The sequence below is a fragment of the Lissotriton helveticus genome, chromosome 1_1 (assembly GCF_964261635.1).
Source record: "Lissotriton helveticus chromosome 1_1, aLisHel1.1, whole genome shotgun sequence".
In the NCBI taxonomy this organism is placed as follows: domain Eukaryota; kingdom Metazoa; phylum Chordata; class Amphibia; order Caudata; family Salamandridae; genus Lissotriton; species Lissotriton helveticus.
In genome coordinates this window covers 1,177,606,548-1,177,629,443 of record NC_136057.1, presented here as the reverse complement: position 1 = coordinate 1,177,629,443, position 22,896 = coordinate 1,177,606,548, and the positions used below count along the sequence as shown (strand labels likewise).

Genomic DNA, 22,896 nt, shown 5'->3' with positions numbered 1-22,896 from the left:
CATCCATCTCAAACATTCAGAAATTACATTTGTGTATTATCTTGTTGCTTTTGATTTCCCTCATTAATCTTTGGAGCTCTTCCTATTTGTTCCTCTTGGATGCCCAGTTGATGCTCTGTATTAGGTTTCCAATATATATATTTGGCGCCGGAAATTACCTTATGCAATGATTGAACAAACAAATTGTCCCTTCCCTAGTAAGAGAATAAGAAACATCTCAACACGCTTACTACATTTCACCACACAACCAATAATTATTTAACTAGCTAACCCTGTATCAACAGTATTAATATCAATGAACTGAGATACATGACCAAAGGTCTGGTCTAATCCCGGTTTGGTGTCCAAAACACATGAATCCAAAGGTTAACGCACATGCAAAAATGTCGTTTAGATTCATATTTGCACTGTGTAAGAATAGCTGCCAAGGTTTCGGATTGCTATGTGTGACATGTTCATAATTTTGAGCAATTATGAGTGACATTTCAACGACTATGAGTGACCCTTTCTACCGAGTAAAATGAAGCAAAATGAATGTATCTGCATCATTGTGTAACGTAACTGGTGCTCATCTAAAGCGCTTCCATACTTTCGGGTCGAATTCGCGCTACATGAAATCGGCGGGAAAAAAGAAAAAAAAGCAATGGGAAACAAAGAGGCTGTATTATTTCATAAAGTATTAGCAATCACGCTGATAAAAATCTTTAAACGCTGAGCGGCCTACCGCCCAGGCTTGCCCACGGTGTCCGCTACCTGCAAAATCATTGACTCCACAATCACTGGCGCTAAGTCACCTTGGCCTAAAACAAATTAATGCGCTTTCACACAAAACTGCAGAGACAGACTACATCACTGCACAGTTACATGGCCCCAGGCAGATCCGGATCGTCATTGCGCGCTTTCAAAGACATAACCAGTTCAGTACAATTAGAAGTAGCAGGCTGAGGCACAGTACCTTCTTTACGAGGCAACAGGCTGGTCATAGACGCCTGTATTCATGGACTAATTTACTCCCGTGGAAACCAACGCCAGTCTGCATGATTCTGGCTGGGCCGGTGCACACAGTGGACTGGTGCCAGTGCTATGGGCTGAGGAGGTCCTGGTTCTCTCTCAGCCTGGCCACCCATGTGGGGTTGACGGATGTCAGGTCATTCCGGTCGCGGCGGGACACATTTATTTAATAAACACCGCCGCTGGGCGAGCCGCGCCTCTCTTATCATGTTGCTAGCTGTCTCTTTCATGAGTCTGCCGCTTGTAGTCAGAGCGGGTCCAGTCGGGGGACTTCAAAACATGCTGCACGTTTGCGCCACAGGTGGCAATTTGTTCGCAAACACAGTGCCTTTGAACGCAACGGAAGTAGCCATTGGGCAGTTCCGATACTGACACCTAATGGCAGTCACGGAATACAATTTGCCACGTGGTGTCGGGTGCGTGTACTTTGTTATATACATTGTAGCAGCTAATATAGTTGCCTGTGTGCGGATGAGTCAGCCCATGAGCCGCAGAGGAGAAGTGCAGAGAGTACATTGCTACCGCAGCTTTCTCAGTATGGTACATTTTAGTAGCGCTCCTGCTTCACAAAGGAGGCGCTATAATGTGTGATATTGCATTTCAGTGCGGTGAGGCAGACCACCGCACTGAAATGCGTTCGCATCACGCCTGATACTTGGCAGGGCTGTGTAAGTATTTAAGAGTGTGTGTTACACTTTCACTAATGGTGGGCAGAGCATGTAACTGAAGTGTTGATTATTTTTAAACATTAATTAGGAGCCTCTGGTGAGGACTGTCACTTGAGATGTTAACTGGTTCATGTACCTACAGTCGCTCTCAGATATGTGTCAAACACATTTCTCTTACCTATAAGGTGTTATAGCTGATCTTAACCACATCAAAAAGGTTGTGAAAAACATTACAACTTTTGGACTTAATCATTGCTGCATTCAGGCCTTGTACACACTGCTGATCTTTCTTGCATTAAGCTTTGCAAGGTGGCTCAATACCCCTGAGGGCAGGATGTTGACACTGAAGTAGATTTGAGGATAAACACATGAAGTGGAACAGGCATTACCAGCAACATAAAAGATGTATGAATGTCAGGCACGCTTGGCTTGGTGCATCAGCAGTCATGCAATCTGTTGAAACAAACAGAGATGGCTTTTCAATGTAGTTTTCACTGTGATCCAAGAGAGTGAAACACTAAGGAATTGTAAATCCTGGACAGCTAAACCTCAGGCCCTAGGTCTAGTGTCTGATTTATGATGCAAAATCTTAAGGGGAAGTGGAACATTTTTTACAGGTTTGAAGGCAATCCACAGCACAACCGCTGTATAGTAGCGTAATGATGGTTCAACAACAAAACTTTAAAAGCAATGTAAAAATCCATTCTTTGCCCTCTGAGCGGGTGACTTCGCATTTCTTTAACTGGGATCTCCTCATTGACAGCCAGTCATTTTGGACTCTAGAAGCCTTAAATTATCCTGCGCCCCAAAAGGTAGTAGGACAGAACGTTTTTCTGGATTATTCACTCCAAGCTTGACTGCCCTTGGAGTAATAATTTGGACAAAATCTTCAAAAAGCAATTTATTCCATCTAAGAGACAGCAGATGAGGAAGGGGAAAAAATATGTTTTTGAGAACATCACATCATCCTACAACTATACCACATTTAGAAGTTATACCACCATAGGCAGAGACCTAGGATCCAGCCTTCAGGAGCTCCTTTCAGCTTTCGAATAAAATTTGTTAGTAGTCCTTTCCAATTTACAAATGTAAAATATGCAGACTTTATGAGAGTAAGGATATGCTCACACAATTCAAATAGTATACTTACGGAAGATTTTGTGAAAGATGCATCGCAGCTTCACAGTCGTAAAAAGGGTATGTTCCTGATGTAAAAAATACGGTATTTTTGTTGTTGAAGTATAAACTGATGGCAACTAAAATGTGATCTGTAAACAAAAAAACAAAGATGTGCATTTGTATGGGCTCGTGGATAAAATTATGGGTTAATACTCATGAGCAGACATTCCTAAAGTAGATGTGGTTCGGAGACCAAATTGAATGGTTAATATACAATATTATGATAAACAGTAAAATGTGCTCAATGGCAATTGGCCAGTGGATCTGACAAGAAGCAGACCAGGTAAGTGAATGTACCATTGAGGCCACTGAATACATAGTTACTCTTTCAGTGTTTACGGATATCTGAAAAATGGTCAATCTCCCAGGTCTTTGTAGCAAGGGAACCACAGTCAGTCCCTCTCGATGAAAAAGGAGGAGTTTAAACTTCTAAACTTATAGTGTACCTCCAGCACCAACAGGAAAGCGAACTCAGTTCAACTTTAACAGGTATACATATTAATTTAGATAAAGCTTGCATGCACATGTCCCAGGGAAAAATTATTCAAGCTAAAAAGACCTCACCGAGCAGTGCATTTTTCTATCGGACCCCTTGAATAACCTAATTTTCTCTAGTTGCCAATGAGCTAGTCTGGTTCTCAGTGTGTAAATCAACCACGCTTATACTCTAGAAACAAAAAACTAAGGGGGTATAAGAATCACCACAGGTGGCAAATATTAGCATAACTAGGAGCATAAGGGCCAGAGCCATTTCATATGTTGAGGGTAAACAGTGTAATGGACTAGGATTTAGATTGACTGTACGCATAATGACCTCGGGTGGAAACTCTAAAAATATGACCCCGCACCAGCCCATGTTTACCGTGTTTGGCACCAGTGGGAGAGTGCAAGCAGTAAATTACTGTGATCCCGCCAATGCCTCTAATCTTCCACTAATTAACTTTACATGTGGTATTGCTGTTCAAGCTTTGAAAGGAATTGGGCAGCTCAGAGTGCTCTATCCGTCCTAAAAAATTAGTAAGTTCAATGTCATCAAGGAGTAATTAGTTCTGTATACAGACCTTCCCAAATCAGACTGTGCCACACGATATCGGCTCCCATTACACGGTTAACCGGTGAGGAGCAGATACAACATGGTGTACTCACAATTACCTGGAAACCCCTGCAGCGAGCAGGTTTCCAGCTAATTGTTTTCAGGTTCTCCACAGCAAATGTCCATTATGGGCAAGAAATCTCCCCAGTTGATCTGCAGTAGCTTCAGAAGGCTTATGTTTGGGTGTTGGAGGAAGGAGGCAATGAATCTGCCTTGTGCTGTACCCGACACCTAGTCCCAGTCCTTCAGGGTCTGCCCTCTCACATGGTGAAAAAGTTTCATAAATTGAAAGGTCTCTGCACACCTTTCCATGGTGTTAGTGACAGAAATATCCACATATGATCACAAAACATATTCAGTAAACAAAAGTGATTTCACGAATAAAACATTTCATTTATGTGGGAACAGCGCCGGTAACTGTCTGACCTGTGATGAATCACAATTGCAGCCAAACTAGAGTTGTTAAGTAGTTTTAGGCTACAAATTAAAGCCTAAAATATTGTTTTCAAAGCAAATATCACCTTTAGTATGTTGCTCTGTAACCAAAACATTAAAAATAAATGTAAGCATGTATATGTTACATTGAATGTTAGATTTAGAATCCACTACGTTCACTTCTGGGCTGGAGTGAGGAATCACATACAAATGTCACTATGAAGTCTAATTGCTCCAGCCCCATCTTGAAATAGCACTGATCAAGCACAGGCATCAACCAGAACATTTTCGCATGTATACAGGTGGATACTAATTTCTGAAAACAACAATGGTCACATGAAATTAGACTCATTTCAGGTGGGGTACATTATCGAAAAAATCTGGGGAAACTATGGCTAAGAAAGGTTGAATATGCAAAACCATAGTCGTTCGAACAGGCCAACACACATTGCAAATAAAAACACTGCTAGAGCAAAAACAACAACAAAAGAAATCAACCACCACCAGCAATCTCATTCTGTCTGATGAATGCAAATCCAGTCAACTGGATTTTGCAATTCCACTAAATTGGGAATGGCAGAAGTCTCAAGGGTCAGGACACACAAAGAGCCATTTCTTTACTCTCACCTTACCATCCCATCCAAAATTATTACCAAATGGAACTCAGACCCAGCTACTTTGCTCCTTAAATGCAGAACTGCAAAGAGTCTCTGGTCGTTGAAGGCAAATGGCCAGCAGGGGCGTTAATGTTGAGGTGAGCATCAATTTATATCACGGCTGTGGTTCACAGCCCAGGCATAAGTACAGAGTCTCCTAATATAAATAATTTGCAGCTGCTGCAGTAAAAAAAACAGTTCGCTTAAAAACCACCGTTTCCTAACCCAGACCACGGAGAAATACCAGTAAAATGAATCAGTACACTCCAGACACAAACTAAAGGGCGGCCAACAGCTTTTAGGTCCTGTAATGCGTTTGTAAAGCACTTATGAAATTATACCACTGCAGAGTGCATTACTGCAGTCGCACAGGCCAACTGGCAATTGCGCCATTTACTTTGTTGTGGTTGAATGTGCCAAAAATGCTTAAAATGCCAATGTTGGGGTGAAAATGCATTTGGAGCGGATTCGACTTGAACTAATGAGGTTTACATGTGACGCGTTTACCTACAGCATTGAAATGTTGCCATTTTGCAGTCACGTCTCATTCTGTGCTCATAATACTTGAATTCAGTCAAAACAAAGTTTATCGCTCCAAGACTTCAGATGTTAACCTCAATGGCCCAGGCAAAGAACATAATGCAGCTAAGGACACTGCAGCAGCTGCCCTTCCATATTACTATGAAAATGTGACACGTTCTTTTCAAATGTCCTAAATGTTTCTTCTGATGCTTTGAGCTTTACTTTTAATTAGTAAGTCAAATCTACTCTAAAAAATAGAGTGAATGCTTATTTTTTGCATTAGGACATCTGTCATAACTGGTTTTTGTTTAAGAATATTAAACCAGAACCATGAGTTAATAAAAAACACAATGGGACAGATGTACAAAGCTTTTTTTTGTTCGCAAGCGGACCAATTAACAGAGTCCAGTCGTTTGCGAGAGAAAATATGCATTTTACTATGTACAAAGTCCCAATTTGCAATTTAGTAACCTTAACCTATTACAGAATCACAAATTGGGTTTGTGATTCCGTATTTGGAAGGGCTGTGTTGAGGGCATCCCTTCCTAATAACGAATAGCAGTGGTGCGAGAATGTTTTGCGACTGAAATGTGAGTGCAAAACATTAACATTTTACCACTTATAAATAGGTGGTAACCCATTCCCAAATGGGAAGGGGTCCACCCACCCCCCAAGGGACCCTTCCTTTTTGCGAATATTTGTCAAAACATTTTTTTTAGAGCAGGCAATTGTCCCACGGACCCCTACCTACTATCAATAAATTAAAAGCAAACTTTAATTTTTCTATTTGAAACGCATCCCTTTTTCCTTAAAGGAAAACTTGCTGCATTTAAATTTATTAAAAAGCAATCACAGAAATGTTGGTCTGATGACCCCAGCAGACCACCATCCCTGTGATTTTTGAGATTCCCAATGGGTCTCTAACCGAGACCTACCTCATGAATATTAAAGAAGTAGGTCAATTTACGATCCACGGGTAATCACAAAATGTGTTACACACATTTTGTATATTGATGTTTGTGATTACCTAAATAGTGAATTGCAATAATTGGCTAACTGCATACGCTTACCTTCGTACATCTGGCCCAATGTCTAATACACATACATTTTGGTCCATGTAAATTCTTCAAGTGTTGGACTGGGTAGTGTTTTTGCAAAAAAACATTGAACACTTGAAATAAATGCAAACATGTATTTGTTTTTGTGGGCTACATTTTTCCATTTTTAAGTGCCTTAAAACAAATAGTTAAAATGGTAAAATTGTGTTCAATGAGATTTCGAGAAAATGGTACTTCTGGTAGTCACAAAATACACCACACACACTCCTCTAGAAGACATGTTTTAAACATAGATATAGTTCAAGAATAGAAGTTGGCCACTTTTATTGAAGTATAGCTTACCCGTTGCACGTTGCTGCGATCTCCGAAGAAAGGAAATTTAAGGAAACTTGTTATGATAACATTCAATTTACATTGTGTCATTTTTATTGAAACTTATTCATTTTAACATGGAAAACATTTCAAAGTGTTGTTTTAATTCTGTTTTTTTATTCGAGTGCTTGTGGATACACAATATTTTTTGTTTTTCCGTCTGGCGCGTAGACAAATAAATCAGGTTTTCCGACGCGTGAGCTGGCCACATACAGTTGTCCATGTGAGAAGCACGGATTCTCCAAATCTAGTCCACACACTTGCAGCGATTTTCCTTGTGCATTGTTGATGGTCATTGCAAAAGCGAGTCGCACCGGAAAGTGTAAACGTTCAGTATTGGAAAGATTATGAGGGCTCTGGGTGGCCGGGGGCCGATATTTAACTTTTTTTTTGTTGCCAGAAACCTTCGCGGGAGTGTACTCAACTTTAAAAAAAATACATATATGATTTTTTTTGTTGTTGTTTTGTTTTTTAGTCAGAAACCTTCGCGGGAGTGTACTCAACAACTTCCCAAAGTTTCATGCCGATCGGATGAATGGTGTAGTAATGCATAAAGGACAAACGGACATACTTTGGTTTATATATATATATATATATATATATAGACTGGGAAACAACCCTTACAACGCAACTATTACAACGCACACCGTTACAACGCACACCATTACAACGCAGGATCCGTTACAACGCATGACATTACATAGCAGATGCTATTACAACGCATGCCATTACAACGTAAGTATTGGTAAGTATGTTATTTTTTTAATTTTTTTTTTTTAAATGTAAATTAAATTAATTAATTTAAGTAATAGTATATATTTAGTTTTGGGTTATGGGGTACAGGGGTATTTTTAGGTTTCAGGGCTAGGATTGGGTTTTGGAGTACACGGGTATTTTTAGGTTTCAGGGCTAGGTATCGGTTTTGGGGTACAGGGGTATTTTTAGGTTTCAGGGCTATGTATGGGTTTTGGGGTACAGGGGTATTTTTAGGTTTCAGGGCTAGGTTTGGGTTTTGGGGTACAGGGGTATTTTTAGGTTTCAGGGCTAGGTTTGGGTTTTGGGGTACAGGGGTATTTTTAGGTTTCAGGGCTAGTTTTGGGGTACAGGGGTATTTTTAGGTTTCAGGGCTAGGTTTGGGTTTTGGGGTACAGGGGTATTTTTAGGTTTCAGGGCTAGGTATGGGTTTTGGGGTACAGGGGTATTTTTAAGTTTCAGGGCTAGGTTTGGGTTTTGGGGTACAGGGGTATTTTTAGGTTTCAGGGCTAGGTATGGGTTTTGGGGTACAGGGGTATTTTTAGGTTTCAGGGCTAGGTTTGGGTTTTGGGGTACAGGGGTATTTTTAGGTTTCAGGGCTAGGTATGGGTTTTGGGGTACAGGGGTATTTTTAGGTTTCAGGGCTAGGTATGGGTTTTGGGGTACAGGGGTATTTTTAGGTTTCAGGGCTAGGTTTGGGTTTTGGGGTACAGGGGTATTTTTAGGTTTCAGGGCTAGGTATGGGTTTTGGGGTACAGGGGTATTTTTAGGTTTCAGGGCTAGGTTTGGGTTTTGGGGTACAGGGGTATTTTTAGGTTTCAGGGCTAGGTATGGGTTTTGGGGTACAGGGGTATTTTTAGGTTTCAGGGCTAGGTATGGGTTTTGGGGTACAGGAGTATTTTTAGGTTTCAGGGCTAGGTTTGGGTTTTGGGATACAGAGGTATTTTTAGGTTTCAGGGCTAGGTATGGGTTATGGGGTACATGGGTATTTTAAGGGTTCAGGGTAACTGGTATTTTTAGGGTTCAGTTTTTAAATAAATAATTTTAAATAATTTAAATAATTAATTTTAATAATTTTATTATTTTTTAATATTAGTTCTTTAATAATAATTGTTCTTTTTAAAATAAACTATTTTTTAAAATATATATATTTACAAATTAATTAAAAAATAATTTAATTTATTACATTAATTAAATTTTAATAAATTACATTTAAAAAAATAATATACTTACCTATACTTACGTTGTAATGGCATGCGTTGTAATAGCATCTGCTATGTAATGTCATGCGTTGTAAAAGCATTCGTTGTAAATGTATCTGCGTTGTAAAAATTGTGTTTTAACAGTGTGCGTTGTAAAAGTTCGCGATGTAACGTCATACATCCATATAGACTATGTATTAGGAAATGCCTCTTTTTGCATAATCACCCCCCAAAGTCTTGGACTGATGTTCCTGTTTTTTGACTCCGATAACGCACTGATCCCTGTAAGACACGCCTCAGTGCCGGTGCTCTGATCCTTAAAAAGCATATGTCTAATTGGCTAACCCACAATTGGCATTTTAACTTTCTTGTAAGTCCCTAGTATATGGTACTAGGGGTACCCATATCCTTTAACCACTTCCGCGCTCATGACGAGCTCAGCTCGTCATGAGTGACGACGCTCGTACGCTCATGACGAGCTGAGCTCGTCATGTAACGCGGCTTTTTAAAAAACGCAGCACGCAGCGGGAAAACCGCTAGCGCGCATGCGGTTAAGTTAAAGTGTCCCTCGTGGACTGCAGCAGTTATTTTGCTACCACGATTGTGACAATGCAAAGCAGGGCTCTCCGCCTGCCACTGCTGCCGGGCAGAGCAGTTTTCAAACTGATAAGCCATTTAAACTAATGACAAGATCCAGACCTTCCTTTTTAATATATACAAGTCAACCCTAAGTTAGGCCTATCGAGCCCTAAGTCATGTGCAGTATATTAAAAAGAGGGACATGTTATGGCCTAAAAGTAAGAACCCTTATGTGTCGTTTTTACTGTAGAAAGGCTAGCAGCCCCATTGTCGAGTCTAGGGTCCCATGCTGATAACTCAGCTATGCTAACTTCAGGACTACTAAAGTTGGTGCTTCAAGGTATCAAAGGAAATATTACTCTAAACCCGACTTTATGCACATGTTAATGTAATTTTAAGTAAATGGTAAGTTCAGAAAGTTGCCACTGTATTGCCCAAGTTTTCCAGTGACAGATTGCAGTTGCTGGACACAAGACAGCCTTTGGAGCTACTGGGGCGCGGAGGGGGGGGGGGGGGGGGGGGGGGGTTTGGGGGCAGAGTTGTCACTGACTCTCAGGAAGGAACATAAGGAGCCTATCAATGGAAGAGGTGGAAGGCCAAACGAGGTGTGAGCCCAAAGAGTGAGCTTCAAAAGGGAATCTGCTGTAGAAAGGCAAACGGTGGACACACACAAGAGGGACTGCTCTTTTGTTCTAGTAGACAGGCTGGAGTCAGGGGCAGAGTGGGCAAAGCTATTGCAAAACCAGCTCGCAATAAGCGTGCAGCATATAGGTAGTGACACCTCTAGGGAGAGCTACCAAACTCCACACACCTTGGAAGTGGGCAGAATATTGCACTCAGACAGCTAGAGACCACACTTGACAGAAGTTGTAATCAGGCGGGAGAGAACTTGGTAGCCCATTGGCTAGTAGCCAACACATCCTTAATGGGCATATAAACTGCACCCCTGGTACCTAAACCTCAGATCACATCTGCACTTTATAGAGGACCTTAGTAGGGCTGCCGTGCAGTCTCCTGGACCTCGCAAACAGAAGCTGCACTAAAGACTCAACTGCACCTGCTAATCCTTGGGCTAGCAAAGAGAGGACTGTGCCTGTGGTGCCCTGCTGAAGGAGAAGTCATCTTCGAGCCCAAGACAAAAAAGTGACTGAAAGAGTCAGTTAGCTGGCTTTCTGTTACAGCTACAGGGCCACACAAGCTGAAGAAACCTGCCTGGGTGAGTTGTTAGCTAAGATTACCTGACCACTGAAGTGCAGCCAGGAAGACCGTCTCGATGCTCTAATGTTGCACCTAATGCTGCTGAACCTGGGAGAATCCTCGGAGAGCAGTTTGGTCACCGAAGACGGACACTAGCCACAGTTAAAAGGAACTGCTGCTTTTGCTGTAATTGGAGACCAGTAGATCAACGTCAACTGGTTTTTGGCTGGACCTCAACTGGACTCTGAGGAACATCGACCCCGTAGCCAAAGTCACTCGATCATGTTCATGGACTGAGGGGTGGCCCGAGGAAGAGCCCCAATCACTGGATCCTCATCCTTAGCATCCAGTATCCCTTGCATCAGGACCACTCATTGATGCCGATGGCGGTTCGTCCATAAAGCCTGGGACTGGACTAGAGACTATTTGGACTGCAAGATAACTGTCCCGCCAAGCATGACTGGACCCTGTGACTCACTCCCTGCTGGAGTTGGTCACCCACAGTGGGCTGGAGTAGTCTGACAACTTTACAAAAGTTTTCCATGCAACCTCAGTAGTTGCCAATGCTTGTTTGCGATTTGAATGAAAAGCAGTGATTTCTTTTTTGCTTAGTAATTTATATCTCCAGAACCCTCCAATGGATTTTGTTCGTCTTGGTGTCTAAACATTCCCAAAAATAGGAATTCCCCAAAATAGGAGCTATTTTTGATAAATTGATGCTGGATTCTACTGGTGTCATGTCTCTTTCGTATTCAGCTGTCGTAGTACTTCTAAATGCTTTGCACATGTTCCTTTGACAAAGCCTGACTGCTCTAAGCCATGGCTATCCAGAGTTGGGCTAAGATTTTGCAAACGAGCCACTTTGGACCAAAGACAAGTTGGTGAGTTTATTACACGGTGAGGTTGCACAATCACACCATGTAATAAACCCCTTTCTTCACACTATGTATGTGATGAATAATATTGCCATTTTTGATTTGATGAATACAATGAGTGCAGCACACACACCACTTGCCTGTCTGGTTCTTGGGCCTCAATGTGTAAAGCTTTCCTTATTTAGCTATTTTCTATTAATATCCAAGCATTGCACGTGTCAAAATCACCATCCAAAGCCACAGAATGTTCAGCATAAGTTTTATATATAAACATATAATGCAGCATAAGAAACATAAAAAAGCAGGGAACACATCCATATCTTGCATGTGCATTGGTGTTCATTAGTCTATTTAAATACAAATGTAAATGTTTGTTTGTTCAAAATCGCAAATCTCCAAAAGTTCTTCACTGATTGCTTTGAAATTTTGACACAACGTTGGATTAGAATGGGGGGTGTTTTTATATACATAACGTTGGATTCCAATACGCGCGTGTTCAATACGCCCATGTTTTTAATCAAAAGCCCGAACAGACACATAAAAATGTCTATGTTCCTTTGTTCAAAATCTTACATCTCCGAAAGTTCTTCACCGATTGATTTGAAAATTTGACAATGTTGGATTCGATTAAGCGCGTGTTTATATATACACACAACGTGGGATTAGAATACGTGTGTGTCCAATACGCGCATGTTTTTAATCGAAAGGCCGAACAGACCTTATCGATTTGGTTGCTGCGCAACAACAAAAATTAATGTGTGTCCTCATGTAACGTAACTGGTGCTATGTAAAGCGCGCGATACCCGATTCGGGTCAAGTTCGTGCTATATGAAACTCTGCAACAAACTACAAGGGACGCTTCGAGACAATAGTTTACATATATTAGGATGGACAGTTGGTGTCAGGATGGCAGACCGGGAAGTGGGTGGAGAGAGGGGGGAGGAGTTGGTTCACTTTGTAACATTAAGAAAGGACGCATAGAGACAATAGTCTACATATATTAGGATGAACAGTTGGTGTCAGGATGGTACACCGGGAAGTGGGTGGAGGGAGCAGGGAGGAGTTGGTTCACTTTGCAAAATTAGCGCGTGTTTATATATACACAACGTGACAATAGACACAAAAACATATTGTTTGCACACAAGCATTGTGAAACTAAACATATTAGAAACGTGCGCTTACTCTTTTTTCTCTTCCATTTAACCAGACTGAGCCACAGCAACGCGTGGCAGGGTACAGCTAGTTTGTAGATTCCAGATCACTGTTTGGGGGGCAAAATTACCATTGTGTGCTGGAAGCAACATTAGGCACTCATCACTAAAGCATCCTTCATCAGTGCCAGACAAGGGAGGCTGACCTTCGGGCCCTTTGCGCCTCCTCCCAGTGCTTTAAATGGGCCGGTACTGTCCGGTACTGAGCACCTTTTTTATTTTGAGAGGGAGAGTACCGGCACTTCTCAAGAATGACGTAATGCTTTTAATTGGAGCGTACCGGCACTTCTCAGAAACAAGCAGGTACTCTGGTTCAGAGTACCTGCACTACTATTTTTCCATTTCAAGCAGTGCCTTCTTCTCATGTTTGTGAAAGGAAGTCTGGAGAAGAAAGATGTGGACTACAGGTCGGAAACCAAACTGGTTTGAGGTCATTTTCTTAATTTTCAAGATATTTACCTAATAACCATCCTTAGATAAAATGAGGGATATGGGCTCAAACATTTAGCCACATCAACACATTTTACGCCTTCCAACACAGTGACTGATGAACCCTTCATCAACACATTTTTCCATTTATTTTAGTTTCCTGCAGGGAATCATTATGTACCAGATTTTGTCTACATTCTTTGCTTCACAGATCGGTGTAGTGCCAAATGTAGGCTTTGATCAGTATCCAATATAACCTCTGTGTTACTGAGATAATACTGCACAGAAGATCCTGGCATGCTGTTTAATCTCCTACTCCATTTTCCGACTCTTATGAATAGGGTACGCATATACTTGTGGCTTATTTATAACCTACAAGATAGAGCACCACAATTGTTTTTAAAGTACTGTAACAGTACATCATATTTCAGAATGGCGAAAACATGCTATCACTTGTTTTTATGCATTATGGTAAATGTATATCTTTACTAAGTAACCTTCGCAGTTACCATTTTTAGAAGCCAACAGGCTTTGCAACTGTGATTTGTGCACGATTGCACAATTTATTTGTGGAAACTGAATTATTGGCTGCAGCGTGCATTTTTTATCAAGATTGTTTCAGAGGTTTCACACTAAGTATCTGCAGAATAGCTAAAGTGATAAAACTGAATTTCCATCACACTAGCGGAAGATACTTAAATATGCTAACCATCATAATCCTTTAAGGGTTCCGAAGTAGCGTGCTACTCACCAAAAAGAAAAAAAACACTTCAAACTCTCCCCCCCCCCCCTCACCATCAGGGGTAGAAAGCGCTATATAAATGCAAACATTTTTCCCTTCTCTATCCCTCCACTATCCTTCTCAATCCAAATAACTGACTAACATTTCCACCACTCAAATCACTTTCACATTTTCACTATACTAATTTAACACTAATTCTTTCAGGGCTCCGATGTAGCGTGCTACTCATCGAAAAAGCGTTTCAACACCCCATCAAGGGTAGCAGGCACTATATAAATGCAATTGCAATACAATTGATGTTTTTGGTGAGCTTAATTAGCCTACAAACTGAGAGACGGCCACTAAAGCAATTATAAGGAAGGATAAGCAGAAAAGGCACGAGAAACAATAGTCAAAGGCACAGGATAACAAACAATGAAGTAAGGTATGAAAATAAATGAGTCACAATATCACTTATCTTCACATGCCACAGAAACAATCACCACTATCACACATAATGATAAATATGTCAAGATTGGCCTCAGATATGGAGGTAGGTTTACCTTTTTTAAGACTCATACATATCCAGCAGTGCAGAGAGCTCAACTGCAAGCTAAGCGACCGTCTATATGTGAAGCAAGGAGGTCAGTCCAAACACAAAGTCTGAAGCCCTTGAGAAGAGAACATTGAAGGAGTGTTGTCCGAAGTTAGTAAAAAGGTTGATCAGCCAGTTGGGACAGTGACAAAGGATGCGTTTGTAGTCTGTGCCAAATCCCAACAAGCACTGTCCAAGCCATCAGGTCTTGCCTATGTAAGATATACTGGCTTGAGTGGAGTGGTGTGGCACTGAGTGGAGTGGCATTGTGTAGTGTGAAGAATGAAGTGGCATTGCGTGGAGTGGCATTGTGTGGAGTTCCACTGTATGGTGTGCAATTGTAAGGCATGGAGTGACATTGTATGATGTGGAGCGAAGTGACATTGTGAGGCGTGGAGTGACATTGTATGGTGTGGAATGGCATAGAGTGGAGTTGAGTAGAGTGGCATTGTGTCGGGTAGAGTAACATTAGCATACTAAACTTTGGGTATATGGTTTATAAGAAGAAATTTGTTCATATTTATTATAAAAAGTATTTACTGAAAACCATGAAAAAAGGGAATACATTCATAGAGGCAAAATCACATTTGAAGAGGCCTCGTGACTACTGGCAAATGTGTTTACAGTCATTGCAACATGCAGTCTCTAAGGCAGAAAACCATGTTTTCTCACCTCAATTTTGCAGCAGGGCTGAATAAAATGTAGCCTTCCCTTTTCACTCCAGGAAAAATTATTGATTTAGGGTTTATTACAGTTGCTTAAATAACGTGATATTGGCACACTTCTTTTACTAGCACGGTATAAAGATTATATAAAGTAATAGATTCATATACCAAATATTTCCAGTCACTACATGGCCTCTTACAAAGAAACTAGATAAGTGGTACGCGATAAAAGCAATAACAGAAGTGTTACATTTGTAGATTAATAAGAACTTGGGGAACTCTAAGGGGAGAGTCTGTTATTCTAGAAAGCTATGTTAAAATCATCACACATGCCAATTAAACTAAAAGCTGGGACTAGCGAATGTGTCCCATTTTAGAAGGTACAACTAACAAATATGAGAGTACAAGTTTAAAAAACAGTATTGTACACCTTATGTTAATCACCAAGAATCTTGGACATACAGGTATATTACTGAGCCCAGCAGGCCTGTGCAATAGCATCGGACACTGGTATGAACAAACAATTAGACAAGCATTGGCAAAATCAAAAGGACAGTCCTTGACAGCCCACTAAATCTTTTTCTGTAAACATATGCAAAAAATGCCAAACACTATAATATACTAATGACGGAGTAACCCTGGAACACTAGCCCTGAGACTGAAGTGTAATCATTTTCATGAGGCAGGTCACATGGGATCAGGAAAAATTAATCAATGGATGAAGTGGGCTGACCCACTACCCCTTGCTGGAGGATTTGATGGGCTAAGGCAAAAGGTGAACGACACTTGAACTGACCAGTGGAAGAAGATGGCTTTTGAGAGCTCTTGAATGCATGTATTTTTATTAGGATTTATTTGGCTGATGAAAAAACAAAGTAGCCTAATCCAGAACTTAAACAAGCATTTGCAAGGCAATAGGTCTCGCATTGGCGAGGGTTTAAGCTATTAGCATTGTAAATGACAATGCCTTTTATTTATCTGTTTTGCTGATTAACACATGAATAAAAGGCATTGTCATTTACAATGCCAATACCTCAAACTCTTGTAAATGTTAGATCTATTCAAAGAAGCAGCCACCATTGTCCCAGCTGCTCGGAATGTGAAAGCACGCATGGCGTGCTAAAGGTTGCATGAAAGCATGTTGTGCCTGGAGTAGGAGAAACTCATTAAAGAAAATAGTGCTTCCAGACTAAAAAAGATTTACCGTGTAACAACCGAAGTAAAAGGGCCAGTCCTCATGGGAGGTTATAAATGAAGACAAGGCTGTACTAAGGAGGGACTAACAAGCCTAATAACGAATCAGAATCCAGCATTTACGAAGGACAATGACACAAGCCAATGACAAATATGGGCAGAGAGTGGACGGGGCTTCTATTCCATACTTAAATACAGCATCCCGCAGGGCAGCGCACGCGCTGCCCAGGCTAGACCTAAAAATGAGAACATTAGGAAACTGACTTAGTTGTAGAACACTTTTAGGTATGACAGGCTGTTTATCTGAAGAAATGCAAAGAGCAAATGTGCTTCAGTAGAAGTAGTTTGTATTATATGAAAATAACCTTGATCGTTTGCAACCAAAACAGTACAAGTCAACAAGCTACCAATAAACTTCACATCACAAGCTTCTCAACCTTAGCTATATCGTAGAGGGTATATCTTTTTTGTGCCAAATGCAACTCTAGAAAGTTGCTTTTTCATTGAGAACAAAGTTCGGATTGACTTGGGAATATTCTACCCAGAGGAGGAATCCTAATTCACATTAAAAATCAGAGTCGAACAAGTGAAGGCTTAAAATCAGAAATGACAGCTTATACATTTAACACAAGGAGGGTTCTTTAACATCTTTCAAACCTTTGATGAATATATAGGTGCAGCAAACTGGTGGGACTCAGTAGCAAGGTAACGCTGCAGTGGCTCAGACTTTTTGAATAAGACATAAATACACAGCCACTGTGTTATTTTATTATACAAATAATCATAATTTTTTCATATAAAATGGCCAACATTGTTCAGTAAAGCCTAGGCTGTTTTGCAAATACTGCACTAGAAATATTTATGCGAAAAAATCACAATCTCCCAGCCTGTTTGGCAGATGAAAAAATGTTGGTGCTTAGAAATAGACTAACATCATTGGCAAAGCCAATCGGTCTCGCAATGCAAGAGCTATTGGCTTTGTCAATGTTAATGTATTTTAGCCAGGCTATGTTTGGCACATCAATAAAAAAAACTTCTTCCCATAAATATTTCAAATCAGCAAATGTATCTTGTTGAATGCAACAGCACACAATGCGCAAGAGAGTACACTTTGGTGCAAGAAGCCGGCTTTGTGCGTCCCCGACTGGGGAAAGCTCAGAACAAAGAGGGAAAGGGAAAACGTCAAACATAAAATATAGCATTAAATAATGGCCTATTTTCTAAACCGCACCATTTCCTCAACCTGTTTTTAATATTTCCAATTGGGCAAATGCAGTTAACAGGCTATATCCTACTTTGCTGATTAAATGACTAAAGTTTAATAATGGTAAACCACGGCTGCTTACAATAAGTAATAAGTGGTGAGATGCCCCTACTGGACACCAGGGGGTTTCTTCGTATGTTTGCCATTGGAATGGAGAACATTCGATGAAATGGCAGCCAATGTGAAAAACGGAATATTCCATCTCTAGAATTCCCTCAAAACGGGAGTGCCTAATTACATTCAACTGATGCAGAGACGGTGTCGAGGCGGGGATTCAACTAATTAGCATGCAGGCTGCAGACAAACGTCAACACATACATTACAATAATTAAAATCATTTTGAATGACACAATGGACAAGTGCTGATTTTCTTTCTTTAAATTTGCAAACACCATCAAACGTAGAACCTTCAAAACATTTCTGTAAGTCGTTTAAACAAGAAGCAGCAGCAATAAAGCACCCATGGGAGGCAGGAAGGTGTCACGGGAGGCAGGACGGTGTCACGGGGAGAAAGGAGGTGAGAAAAGAACCAGTTGACAACGGCAGTAAAACCACTGCAAACCCAACCACCCTCCCCATGGGTGGGCTAAGAGTTTTTAAACCGCTCTCCACAGGCACACACACATGCACAACTGACAAAACAGCACCCGACATGCTGCGAACGACAGCCAACAAGGGACGGAAAGCTGGAAACAAAATCCGTACGCAACGCAAAGAAGCAAAACTCAGAACGGGGGAGGTGTAGAAACTAAACATGGATGAAGAAAGAAGCACACATTTTTGTTATGTCATCCCCTCGTGTCTCCAACCACTCTCGCACCTTAAAGTCTTCAAATATCCGTACAGACTTTAAGAGATTTCCCCTAAACAGTACCATCTGAAATGCTGTTTCTAATAAGTTTTTATGGCTCACCTCAGCTGTTGGGGAAAGCTTCCCCTTCCTCTCCTATACACACTGAAATAAACATGGCTGTAAATGTGTCAGGTTGTCTCAGGCCACAAGCACAATAAGGGAAACAAGAAAAAAAACAAGGGTGGAATCCTGGACTTCCGATGCATCCGATGCTACGTTCTGTTTGCGTGCCATTTTTAAAGGTGGGAGTAATTGTGGAGAAACATAGGAAAAGCAGCTATGGGGGCACGGAACAGTCAGAAAAAATATTGCCGGAGTGAAAGAAAACAGCGCTCCTGAGGAGGGCTCGTAAACCAAGAAAAAAGAAGATCCTAAATGGTCATAAAATGAGTGCAGTGGAGGGATAGTGTTATTGGTCCCTGCTCTCGGGGATAAGTAAACACAGGAAGAGGCATGACAAATGCATGTCATTGACAAATGTGGAGAAATAATAAGACAAATTATGGAGCCAGCAAATGGGAAGCCATTGGGAGGGCTAAATCCCACAAAGTAGATACAGCATTTCTGTTCGACACATCACATGCGCTGTCAAGAGCCGAGACCTAAAAATGACAAAAAGCCCCACTAAAAGTGCCAATCAAGGTGAGACATAAAATTGGGTCATTTCAGCCATGGGTAATTATTTGTTCATCACTTCAGTTCCTGGTCTTCTTTTATGCCCAATATGAGGCTTGAGACAGAGACCAGCAACTTGCAAATTAGTCTTGGTCCTGCTAAAAATAGCCCAAACTGCCAGACCATGCCTGCTACAGATGAGGCTCAAAATGTTAAACCCTACCAGAATGTGGGTTGCCGCTGTTCCAATTAGTAAAGTGAAGCTTGAGTCATATGAAATAGTGACCTGTGAAACCAAAGTATGGATATACCAGTCCCACCTAAGACGTCAGACTAAGAAAACTAAAGGGTTGTGCATTGACCCAATTATTACATAACCAGAAAGGAGGCATATATTCGAAAGTGCTTAATTTGTGATGGTGTTTGCCAGTACTCGGTAGCAGGACTTATTTCTTATCCCCAGCACATATTTTTACGAGAGTATACCACATGGAGGCGCTATGTGTCTACTTCTAAACATCTATACCAACAAAAAAAGAGATAGGGAGAGGTATGTGACACTCTTATTCCCCGGTTATGTCTCAAACAAGAAAAGAGTGTCATATGGTTTAACAAGACCACACTAAGGAGCGGAAGAAAAAGAACCGGCCTCACTCAGGTAAGTTAAGAAAGCCCTCACTCACCACCTGGTGATGACATGCTTCATTCATTGGGCCCCACTAAAGAGGCCGAGTGCCTCTTTAGTGTGCTTCGGCGCCAGATCTACTGCGGAGCAGGACTTGTGAGTTCAGGTGTGCAGTGAGAATTAAATTATAGGGTGGTGAAAGGGTTAAAAATGTCTTTAGTGTATCCAAAATCGTCTGACGATTAACGACTTTTTGGAAATAACCACCCAACTAATTGTGGACTACTTTCCTACACATAATCTTAAATATATGTCCTAAGTGATCAAACAATAAATCATTTTTTGGATATATGGCAGCAAATAGGAATATATCCACTAGAGAGCACCACAGCATGTGACTGCTAGACCAGAAACAATGTTTATTTAATTACGCTCTATTTTTTCTCTGGATCCTGGTGTCTGTGGGACCCCACCTAGCTGGGCCCTCAGTGCACTCCTTGGGCCCTGAAAACACACTGGTGATCTAAACCATCATCCCATGTCACTTGTGTCCCTACTGCCTTTTCTTCCTACGAACTGGTAGAAACACATACTGCTCCAGTTCCACAGGCAGGTGAGTTAGAAGGGGAAATAAGAGAGTGGGCAAGGCATGTGACTGGTGGGTGAGCAAGATAAATCATGTATGTCAGTAGCAGTGCAAGTGTGCATGCTGCCTATTCTGTGCAGGTTTACAGTGCTAGTACTAGGCTGTACTCTGCTAGTACTAGTTATGCGTAGTGTATTTGATGGATGTGTTGCACCCAATAGGTTGATTATTCACGCAACTCCACAGGTATTCATGTACAGGAGGAATGCTGATAACCCCCAGTCTTTCTACAGTACTATAGTCTGAGCAATGTTTGTTACTGATTGGAGTGAAGTACTTCTTACTGATATGTACAGCCTATGCCACTGATGAACAGAATGTTCTTCCGTCAGCGAAGCTGAAGAACCTCTGTTGCACAGATGAAGGAAAGTGAGTCAGTTAGGAGTCAGGAAGTGACCCAATCGGAGGTAAGAGTTGGGGAGAGAAATTAAGGCATAGGTTCATGTCTGTAAGGACAAAGAGATTGAGGCCAGGAGCAAGATCTTTTCTACAACACCCGAAGCAGCCTCTGATCAAGAAGCTGATGGAGTACAACTTTTTGAGTACTATTAAGGTACTTTTAAAATGCACCATTTGCCATGGAAGGTTAACATCATTTTTGGAAGAGACCTCTGAAGTAAGGTTAGGAGTGTGCACAGAGGTTACACTAGATGTTTTGGACAGGTGCCCAATTAAGGAAGGATTAAAAAAAAAAAGCATAAAGTCTATTTCAATCACACAGCCGACAATCCTGCAGTCATACAACACTAAGCATTATAGGAGCAGATTTTAAGAACTTTTTTACCTTCACCATTTTTGGTGGGATCGAGGGTCGCAGGAGGGCTACAAGAAATACTTCCATCTCCTTCAAACAGCGCAGGCTCTATTGTGTCACCAAATTCACACATGAGCATGTCGTCATCGGTTAAAGCAATTGTAGGACTTACTGTCATTGTTACCTGTAATGAGAATCCATGTGTTAATAACAACAATTTGTGAACTGGATAGTACTTATTTGAAACAAGAGTGGCTAAGACACACCAAGAAAGCACATTTTAACAGCTGTTATTCTAATTCACTGTATAGTATTGGTATATGTAAGCTACACACCATAAAGGTGTTGCGTCACGAATTCATAGTGTAGTAGGACACGCGTGTGGAACCGGTTGATTCATTCTGCTGAGCAGGTCCATTTCTCCACAATCGACAAATGCTCCGCCAGCAGGTGAATGCTGTTGTGTAATGCCAGTGCCAGATCTCCTGATCCAGAGCAAAAAGCTAGAGGGAGTGGATACTCTGCTTCTGGATGTAATACACGGTCGTCATGTTGTCCATATTTATGAGAAATGTATTGCTCCAAACTAGTTTGAAGAAGGCTTTGAGGGCAAGACCTCTAACAGTCCCAGGCAGTTTATATGCTATTCTTAGTACTGAAGGGTACTTTGTACAGTCATGTTCTGGATGTTCACTGCACACTATACGCATGGTGGTAATGGGACATTTGCGGAAGGGGATCCACAAAAGGCCTGCCAAGCAATATATTGCTGCTGTTCGACCATAGTAGAGTGCTGAACCTGGTCATTATCAACACTAGATCTTTCCAGTGCCCTTCTGCTTGTGTCCATTGCCTCGAGATGCACTCCTGGAGTGGCTGCATGTGTAGTTTGGAGCTATAGATATACAAAAGGACACCATCCCCACCCGAGGACTTTGAGCATGATTATTTTTAGTAGGGGTCAAATTAACAGTTCTTTTGATTTTCCAAGGCAGTGTCCTCGGAGGCCAGGGCTGGGAGTTGAAGATCACAACACTGTCAGACATAAAACAATTGTAATTTATATCCAGTCACAAATCTGGATTCATGGTCCATGGGCCAATGCAGGAAAGGAAATTTCATTAAAAATGGAGGCGATCCTGGGAAACCGAATACTCTGGGTAAAAAGACTGCTGGGAATGGTACACCAAGATTCAAAAGCCTAACCACTTCTGTCAGCTGCTAACAATATCTACCCCAGAACACACTTCAAGGGGACAAGCACAACTAGGATATTCCCTGACCACCTTTCCAGCTGCACCTGCAATGATTATTCATTAATATGACCAGAGAATATGGTTCCTCCATGGGGAGCATGCAGCTTTGAGAAGCAGTAAAGAGCATGGTACTTGGGAATGGTTCACCCAGTAGTAAATAATAGATTAGTCCCAGGCAAGGGTTCCATCTTTGGCAGCTTCCCAAGATTGAGGGAGCAATACATCATGAAGGTTGGGCCTCTTTGAAGCAGAGTTGTGACTTCGCGGATAGAAGATCTCAAAGGATTAATGGAGCAGCTGGGCATACACAAAAGGGGCTTGAATATTGCCATCTACAGAGATGTGCAGGGATGATCTGGATAAAAGAAACAGAAACAGCACCTCTGGTAGAAAGACTTTGATGAGGCTAAAACAGCTGTCTTGATTCAAAGGCTGGTCTTGGAAAAAACCCAGGACAAATTGTTATTG

At 41.3% G+C, this 22,896-nt stretch overlaps 1 protein-coding gene across 1 annotated transcript in view; it reads right to left on the bottom strand.

Annotated features, from left to right (window-relative positions):
• Positions 1-22,896, bottom strand: part of PLXNB2 (plexin B2) — a 774,855-nt gene that overhangs the window by 190,338 nt on the left and 561,621 nt on the right. The window contains exons 10-11 of the mRNA XM_078679101.1: positions 21,203-21,356; positions 2,830-2,947 (exon numbers count right to left, since the gene is read on the bottom strand). Coding sequence (XP_078535227.1) covers positions 2,830-2,947; positions 21,203-21,356 — 272 coding nt within the window. The remainder of the gene's footprint in view (positions 1-2,829; positions 2,948-21,202; positions 21,357-22,896) is intronic.